Source organism: Nicotiana tomentosiformis, chromosome 8, assembly GCF_000390325.3.
Source record: "Nicotiana tomentosiformis chromosome 8, ASM39032v3, whole genome shotgun sequence".
Lineage (NCBI taxonomy): Eukaryota > Viridiplantae > Streptophyta > Magnoliopsida > Solanales > Solanaceae > Nicotiana > Nicotiana tomentosiformis.
The window spans coordinates 98,340,362-98,349,719 of record NC_090819.1 but is presented as its reverse complement, the minus strand read 5'-3'; the positions used below and the strand labels follow the sequence as shown (position 1 = coordinate 98,349,719).

Here is a 9,358-nt window from a genome sequence, read left to right as displayed (position 1 = left end):
TGGCCAACCATTACACCATTGACAGTCAACTCAAATGTCAATTTAGCTTCTTTAGTTTAAAAAATGAATAGTCTATGGCTTTTCGATGGCTGTTTGGGGTCCAACACTTCACCAGAACTCAACATCCTTTTCTAATAGCTTGGAGTGTTCACAAAATCATCAGACCAAAAAAGATACCCTCGGAAAAAGCACATACTAGTACTAGTATATAAAGGCTTCAAAATGCTTGATTTTTTATCTATAAAAGAATAATTGGATGAAAAGAGCATATAAGTAAGGACTATAGGAATTACAATCACAGCAGAAGTATAACGACAATTTCGTCAAACTCAAAACTCACAAGGTTTAAATCCTGAATCTGCCACGGTTGACTGGTTTTATGAAATCAGGAGGAAATGAAAGAAACAAGTAATATAATTTCTTACCAACTGACCCCTAAGTATTCTAAAAGGCAATACCAAAGCAAAATGCTGCCATGTCCACTGAATAAAACATCCATGTTATGGTACAGCTGAAAGTGACATGAACATTAATACTCAAAAGAGAATTGGCCCCCCTAAGTACTTCATCTGTGGAAATTGCATGTGAGCTGCAGTTGGGAAAATCCAGTTAGGAGTAGCCCCTCCACATCCTTCACAAGAAAGCAGCATAAATGAACCTTATTCCTGAAAATGTGACAGCTAAGTTGGGTTCCTAAGACATGGGGACAAGAGTTTGTTCTACTCTCCTTAACCACCTATAATTTCTCTCTCCCCCCTGCTACTATGCTCAACTATTTTCTAGTAGTAGTACTAAAAGAGGTTCTTGAATTATCCTTGTATTCTTCCTTCTTCTAGCAATGTCCTAAGCAATTATTGGTGCTATGGCTGCCCCTGACTTTAAGTTATTTTGCTGGGAGATTGTAATAGTAATTATACTAGAGAGCCTTCTTGTCAACAAAGTCCAGCTAAGATGAGGTTTTCACATTCCAAACCTCAAGAACTAAGCCTGTCACTAATCTATCCCTAAGGCATGTCATAAATGTTATGGCATTTAAACTTTTTCATCTTTTATAAGCAAGTAAAACTGTTCATTCGAATTTCCTTGCAAAATATTAAACAATTGAAAAACGAAGCATCAAATGGATGACGGACCCTTAAGTGTAGGTTACTTGACACATTTTTTAACAGATAGCTTTTAGCTAAATAAAAAGCAGCCCAGTGCACAAAACATCTCGCAGGGTGCGAGGAAGGTCCGCACCCAAGGGGGTGTGATGTAGGCAACATACCCTGATGCAAGCATCAATAGTTGATTCCACGGCTCGAACCCATGACCTATAGGTCACACGGAGACAACTTGACCGTTGCTTTAAGACATAGTTTTTAGCTAAATATCCTCCAGTTTTCTACTATTTCAGCCTCGAAAAAACATAACTAATTTCCTCAAGGTTCCCAAGTCCTTTAACTTGTTCTAGGAACAAGCACAGCTCAACCTATTTAGCGGCTTCTAATTCCCTCGTCAAGTTTTCATCCTTCTACAAGGATTTAAGTACATGCGGGTAATTTCTAGCATTGGAAAGCAACCTACAACTTTATAAGAAAGCAACCTTTTGACTAGGAGAAAAAAGGGTTCACACGAAAGAACAAGAGCTATAGCAGAGTTCCATTAGTTGAGCTTCACTAACAAGTTCCCTCTCACATAGTTGAAAGCATAAAATTTGAAAACCAAAGCATTTATCTTTTGACCATCAACTTTTATTATTTTATATAGATGGAGTTTCTTTTAAGGAAATACAAATTACTTGTCACTAATTAGCGATTACATTGAACTAATTTAAACATATAGAGACAGAAGGTTCCTGGTACAACCTTCCTCATTGGTGAACATCAAGCGCTGAGCCTTAGTAACTGCCACCAAGTTATGTGGTGCGAGTGCTTCTTTGATTAGGATGGTGTTAAAGATGGTAACAGCCTAAATGATCACAAAATGGGGCATCCATTGACCAATTTATAAATCAATGTTAGCTTATGCAAAACATCAAAGTTGATAGTACTAAATGTAACCACAAAGAATGACAAGAGTACACAATGATGCATTATATGTGGCTCCACCTGAATAAAATTCTCATCCAAGAGTTAACGATGAGGAGACTGTTCCTTTGGATAAGCCAACTCCTCCATCTGCCAGTTTTCATGGGGAGCAACATGGTCATGTGAAGGAGTATATTGCTGCAAATTGAAGAACAAGATAAGACTCATCAGCAAAACGCGTAAATAACAATAATTTGACAACACAACTCATATGAATGGAAGGTGGACAAATTAGTAATCAATTCCTGCCACAAGGCATCAAAATTTCACATTTTAACGTTATAGAACAAGTGATTACAAAAGGAATGAGCAGAATCCAACAGTACGAATATTCTTTAACCTTACATACAACAGGTGAACTGCAACTACTTCTCTAGCTACAGAAGTTTTCATTCCCATAGCACATAGTTGAGCATTGTTTTATCTTCACCTTTAATAGGTAAATCCATAAGTGGTTACATAGCAGATAAAATCTCAGTAGTTGGAACATCCAAAGACACTTTACAGACCTTAATAGTATGTATTCTCTACGTCAGTCAAAGCTTTATATGCTGGATTGATTTTGCTTGGAGTAACGATGATGATCATACTGATGAAATAAAAGTGACCAAACTCAAAGACTGATTGAATAAGTTTGAAGAACATAACAAGCGAATGCATGATTTAGATTCATCAAAAACAAATACGTGGAAATTAGGTAAATTCAGTACCTCCATCTTGCTTAAAAGCTCTCTGGCTGTAGGAGCAGCAAGAACAATGTCACGAGCCCCTGGCTTGATGAAACCTTCTTCAACACCATTGTCAAATAGTGTAAGCAAAGAATTATAATAACCCTCAACATTTAGCAAACCAACCTGCACAAGAGGTTAAGATGGTCAAAGATCTTACAGCCAACTATCAAATTATACCGAATGTAATGCTATAGATACCGGTTTTTTGTGAATTCCAAGTTGTGCCCATGTTATCATTTCCAGAGTCTCTTCCATGGTTCCATATCCTCCTACCACATAATAAAAGCAATTTGACAAGAGTTTGAGAGCATATGTATCCCAAATGTTCTCTTACAGATAGCTACCTGGAAGTGCAATAAAGGCATCAGCTTGACTAGCCATTTCAGCTTTCCGCTCATGCATGTCCGAAACAATCTTTACATCACCAACACTTTCACCTGATATCTGTCAGTGCAACTCACGTTGAAAGTAACTATTTCAATCGAAACAACTTCACAGAATGCCAAATGAAGAGTTCTACCATTAAAGAAAGTTATTTCTGACTATCAGATGCTGCACCACTCAATCACTTCCAGTTAACTGTGAGCATAAATACCTTTTATGCAAGAATCATTAATCTGCAGTTTATCTGGATGACGTATTCGAATTTCCATGTTTTTACCTCGTTCAATGTGAGATGAAACTCGGATTAATTTTTGAACCACTTTGGCACTTGAAAGCTATTAGTAATTAGGCATATCGAACAAAACCATTTTATACCAATGATAACATTTCAGCAAAAGAAGAACTCCAAGCAAACAGAATATATGAGATAATATAACAAATTGGGAGAGAGAGAGAGAGAGATTGTAGCTTAGAGTCTTAGACAAATGTGAAATTTGAGTTCAAATTTTCAGCAAAATAGAACCTCAAGAAAAAAGAAAAGCAGTAATATAAAAACGATTCAGATAACTTAGCCCCTCAAGAAAAGAAAAAAGAAAAAAGAACAGTCAGAAGAACAGAGATGGAAGCTCAAACAAAGTGCAAAATTTGAGTTACAAGTTAATGTCCACATACCTCAATAGGAACAAGAGCTTTTGGGATGACCCTGCATGTTCAAAGCAATCAAGAATGAGTAGAAATTCTACAGCATAACTTACAAAATAAACCTCGCATACAATTTGCCATTGTAAACTTTAGAATTTCAATATTTCACTTACCCAAGGACATGGCAACCTCCCTCATAGACTCTCTGGGAAATCAACCCCATCAATCCAACACTTCCACCACCATACACCAAGTCAATCTTCCTACTTACCTGCAAAACAACATTATCAAAGTCAAAATAAGACTACATCAGTATAATATGCAAGTCACTTTCATAATGGGATAACACTTCAACAATGGTAATAGCTACCTATAAAAAAGTCAATGCCTAGTTGCCTACAGTACAACCAAAACAAAATCAACATATTTTTGCAAAAAGTTGGAAACTTTAAGTCAAAATACTTCTGTTATCAAACAAAACTTCACATAAACAATTCCCAAAATTCACCCAAAGCTAAAATCTTGAAAGTTGAAACTAAAGAATTCAAAGCAGAGAGGATTCAAGAATCAAGACTAACCAATTCATTCCCCAAGTCAATAGCAGCATCACTGAAGACTTTCCTATGGCCAGGATTGCTTCCACAGAAAACACAGATTCTCTTAAACTTGCTTCTATTATTGCTTTCCATTGAAAATCTTTCAACTCCTTTTGAGTTTTGATTCAATCTCCCAAAAAAAGAACTCCCCTTTATCTTCTTCTCCACACTCTCTCACCTTTTACAGAATCTCTCTGTACGGCCGCTGTATGTGTAAAATGGAATAAGGAAGAAATAAAAACAAAATAAAAAGGAAAAGAGTGACACACAAGACAAGGTAAAAGACAATTTAGATATTGCTTAGATTGATGAAAAATTAAGAAGACAACATAAGATCAAGAAATCAACAAGTCTTTATATTAATTATATGTATGATGTAGAAAACTCATAAGACGCCCCCACATGCTTTTTAGTGATTAAATTGAACAAGTAAACCATTAAAAAACTAAGTAATAATCTATAATTAAAAAATTAATACTCCTAATAAGAAGTATTAAGGAGGTAAGTACTACGTACCATGGAGAGGAGAGTCAGATTTTCATGATTATAAAGAGAGAAAAACAAGAAAAAAGGGGAAAAAAAGGTGGTATTTTTAAATGATAAAATTCCCAACAATTGTAAAGGACAAAAGCATTTATTAAGGCTTCTTATGCCTTGTATTTTCTACCTTGGGAAATAGTTACCCCTCATGTGTTCAACAATTTTAGACCACCCTACTTCCTAGGAGTTGATAGCCTATAATTGGAAGTGTTATTTTCATTCAAAAGAAGCAAAACAAGTGTCAAAAGTCAAAACTCTTTGATTAAGTAGGTTGGTGTACACTTGTTTCAACCAAATTTTTACTCCAATCGAAGGTTACTTTGTCTCTACGCGGATTTCAAAAAAATTATATAAGGTATTTGTAGACTAAACAGGCTCTTCCGAATTTTGTTTCATAAAACTGAAACTGGATTCTCTGTGTTCATTTTATAACGCAAACCATCGAGACGCATTATGTGGTTGCTTGGTAGGATGTATTAGGGAAATAATAGAAGAATCATATAGACAGCTGCCCAGTTAATTTCTTAAATTAAATATAGTCGATATATGTGTATTATATATGTATAATTATATATAATTAATATATAATTTATGTATACCGGCTAAAAGAGTAAACATTAAATCTGCCCAGCTAATTGTGTAACAATCCCAAAATAATACGTGTATTAGCTTTAGTATTATTAATCCCTTATTTAGTAATATATTTGTTTTAACATATGTGTTAGTTATATACCTTATTCAATACTATTCTTATACATAATAAACCACAGCATTAGAAATACCATAGTTTTTAATACATGAATAAGTATGTATAAAGATAAAATTGCCCTTTTTAATTCTTTTTAACACATGTGGAGAGTATTTTTGTACACAAATAATTATATTAAGAATATTATGTCATGCATATTATTTATAATACACCAAACTAAACAGTTGATACGAAATAATCTCAACATAAGTAATTCCATCATAATTATCACGTCATTACTAATACACCATTTTCAGTACTATTCTTATACACCCTACCAAATGACCCCTAAGATATTATCAACCGCTAACTACTAAACAAATTAAAGTTTGTAATGACACTTAAAAGTTTAAGATTATTCATTTGAAATTTGAATCAAAAGGATGAATATTATGGCGTGTTAATAGTTGCAAGCAAACAAGAACTTTACGAGCAAAATTTACTGATTATTTCAAATGCATAGCATCTCATGATAGCTTAGAATTAACGGTGATAGTACTAATTTCTTGAGATTTAATGATATCTATAAGCTCATTTAAAGAAATAAAATAAATATTATTTTTGTATTCGTTACAAAGAAAGTTCTGGGAGAATATATTTACTTCTTGAAAATTTTATGGTTCCTTTGGATGGACACATTTGAATTTTAAAGGGATTCTCAATGAAAGGTTGAATACATTTTGATTGGAGAGATGATTCAAATATTATTTGAAATGAAGAACTGTTATTCCCGGTCAGTATTGCTGTATTTGTAAATATTAATTCTGCAAAATATAAGTTAACGTAATGAAACAATAATAATAAATTCGAGCCCACTGAATTCACAGTGTTACCTTAAGGAATTTAATCCCCTCCTAGTACCCAAGGTAATGGATTATTTCCTCCCAGGATAGAACGAATAACATACTGGTGTAGCGGTACTTCAAACCCCAGTGTTTCGGCGAACACAAAGTTCGGTAGCAAATCACACTTACAGTTGCTTTGTTTGAAGTTAAAAAAACAATGCAGAACGAAGGAGTATATACTCAGAAAAACGTATGGAAGTTCTGAGAGGAAGGAGTGCAATGTATAGCCAATTTGTTGAGCGAATTGTATGTTGAGTTTTTTGGTATCTTTCTTCAACATTTGCTGCTCATATATATAGCAGCCAAGAAGGAGTGCAAGACCAAACGTCCACCCTTCATGGTGGAGCAAGCATTACATGTTTGTGGAGCAAGCACTTCATGGTGGGAAGACCATTATCCGGCTGCCAAATTATCAATACACGGATTGAAAAATATCCGTTTATAAATACGGATAATCTTACGTTAATATTTACTATTAACAAATAAATTTGGTCCAAAAAATTAATCAATCAATCGATCATTTGACCAAATCCGAATCCGAATCCGAATCCGAATCCGAATCCGAATCCGAAGCCGAAGCCGAAGCCGAAGCCGAAGCCGAAGCCGAAGCCGAAGCCGTAGCCGTAGCCGAAGCCGAGCCGAGCGAGCGACGACGACGACGGCGCGAGGCTTGCTTTCTTCTTAACTCTTTAAGAGCTACAAGAAGAGCAATTATATATATACCCACCAAAAATGTCTTCCACTTCCAATATGGGACAATGTCTCATTGTTAAGAGGGGAAAACTTAAAATTTTACTCAAAATTTCATTTTCCCTCCATTTCCCATTCACCCTCATTTTAAGAATATTACATCTTAAAAAATAAAACCTCAACAATCCCCCACATGAATGGGGAATGGCTATATCACGGAAGTATGCATGAAAAAACTGTGTGATTTACAAGCAAGGATTAATTGCATCTGGATAAGTAGGTTTCCCTTTGAACTTTCCGTAGTAAACTTATGTCGGATATACTCGGTCAATCGGTAGATTTGATATCTTTGAACCGTCGATCTTTGGTGTATACCTAGACAACCATAAGTCACACAATCAACCCTTAACCGTCTTTGGTTCTCATTGTTGTGTTCGTTTCAGCCATGAACACCGCCTGGTTTCATAAGTGCGTAGAGAACTGGCCTTACAAAGTTCTCCTTGAAGCGGCTCACACTTCACACTTAAATAGGTGATTCCTAAACGTGTCATCCTGTAGATACACTATTTGATATACCCCGTATCAAATTTAGAAATCATTAAAAAGCCTTAATGCTTTATCCTTGGTACTGAACATTGTCTCATCACGAGAATGGACTAAAATTTTATTTGACAATGTTGAACCGTCATTAATGACTTTGTTTGATCTCTTTGAACCTAGATCTTGGGATCTCCAGTCTTCTAGGTAGAGTTACCGCCACAATGACTTGTTCTCGGCCATAGCCCCATTCCCCTTGATGATTTCTCAACTACCTCTCTAGTTAGGCCTTTTGTAAGTGGATCCGACACATTATCACTTGACTTTACATAGTCAATTGTGATAATTCCTCTAGAGAGTAATTGCCTAACGGTTTTATGTCTTCGTCGTATATGACGAGATTTACCGTTATACATGACGCTCCCAGCCCTTCCAATTGCCGCTTGACTATCACAATGTATGCATATTGGTGCCAACGGTTTGGGCCAAAATGAAATGTCTTCCAAGAAATTCCGGAGCCATTCAGCTTCTTCACCGGCTTTATCTAAGGCTATGAATTCAGCCTCCATTGTAGAGCGGGCAATACATGTTTGTTTGGACGACTTCCAAGATACCGCTCCTCCACCAATAGTGAATACATATCCACTCGTGGACTTAGAATCAGTTGAACCGGTGATCCAATTTGCATCACAGTATCCCTCAATCACCGCAGGGAAATTACTGTAGTGCAATTCAAAGTTCTGGGTATGTTCTAAATATCCCAAAACTCGTTTCATTGCCATCCAATGAGATTGGCCTGGATTGCTCGTATATCGACTCAGTTTACTTATAGCACAAGCTATGTCTGGTCGTGTACAATTCATGATATACATTAAGCATCCCAATACACGAGCATAATCCAATTGTGATATGCTTTGGCCTTTGTTCTTTGCTAATGCAAGATTCACGTCAATTGGAGTCTTTGCAACTTTAAAGCCCAAGTGCTTGAATTTTTCAAGTACTGTCTTAATATAATGAGATTGTGACAATGCCAGACCTTGAGGAGTCTTATTGATCTTAATTCCCAGAATTAAATCAGCAACTCCCAAGTCTTTCATATCAAACTTGCTATTGAGCATACGCTTAGTAGCATTTATGTTGGCAATGTCATTACTCATTATCAACATATCATCCACATATAGGCAAACAATGACTATGTGATTTGGAACATTTTTAATGTACACGCATTTATCACATTCATTTATCTTAAAACCATTTGACAACATTGTTTGGTCAAATTTCGCATGCCATTGTTTGGGTGCTTGTTTTAGTCCGTAAAGAGACTTAACAAGTCTACATACCTTCTTTTCTTTACCTGGAACCACAAACCCTTCAGGTTATTCCATGTAAATTTCTTCCTCCAACTCTCCATTTAAGAAGGCCGTCTTAACATCCATTTGATGAATTTCAAGACCATACACTGCAGCTAATGCTACTAACATCCGTATGGACGTAATTCTTGTAACTGGAGAGTATGTATCAAAGTAGTCTAGACCTTCTCGTTGTCTATACCCTTTGACTACGAGCCTTGCCTTGA

General features: G+C 35.8%; 1 protein-coding gene across 2 annotated transcripts; it reads right to left on the bottom strand.

Annotated features, from left to right (window-relative positions):
• Nucleotides 1-1,711: 1,711 nt before the first annotated feature.
• On the bottom strand, nucleotides 1,712-4,804 carry LOC104099462 (cytokinin riboside 5'-monophosphate phosphoribohydrolase LOG8). 2 transcript variants are annotated; one of them, XM_070182543.1, is made up of 8 exons: nucleotides 4,405-4,804; nucleotides 4,000-4,097; nucleotides 3,857-3,887; nucleotides 3,145-3,244; nucleotides 2,999-3,069; nucleotides 2,780-2,923; nucleotides 2,091-2,207; nucleotides 1,712-1,950 (listed from the first exon to the last, which is right to left on the bottom strand). In XM_070182543.1, exons 1-7 carry the CDS (start codon nucleotides 4,513-4,515, stop codon nucleotides 2,115-2,117), a joined length of 648 nt encoding a protein of 215 aa, XP_070038644.1. In that variant the 5' UTR covers nucleotides 4,516-4,804; the 3' UTR covers nucleotides 1,712-1,950; nucleotides 2,091-2,114. The 2 variants fall into 2 exon arrangements, with proteins under 2 accessions (XP_070038644.1, XP_009604763.1); XM_009606468.4 differs by lacking the exon at nucleotides 1,712-1,950 and having other exon boundaries at nucleotides 1,956-2,207.
• Between the last annotated feature and the right edge of the window lie 4,554 nt (nucleotides 4,805-9,358).

What these genes read in the sequence shown, in the direction of transcription:
- LOC104099462 (XM_070182543.1), bottom strand. Translation starts at nt 4,515, where the DNA reads ATGGAAAGCAATAATAGAAGCAAGTTTAAGAGAATCTGTGTTTTCTGT. An exon ending in AAGCTCTTGTTCCTATTGAG is followed by an intron (nt 3,245 to 3,856) that starts GTATGTGGACAT and finishes TTGCACTGACAG; the next exon opens with ATATCAGGTGAAAGTGTTGG. An exon ending in TTGGAATTCACAAAAAACCG is followed by an intron (nt 2,924 to 2,998) that starts GTATCTATAGCA and finishes CCTCTTGTGCAG; the next exon opens with GTTGGTTTGCTAAATGTTGA.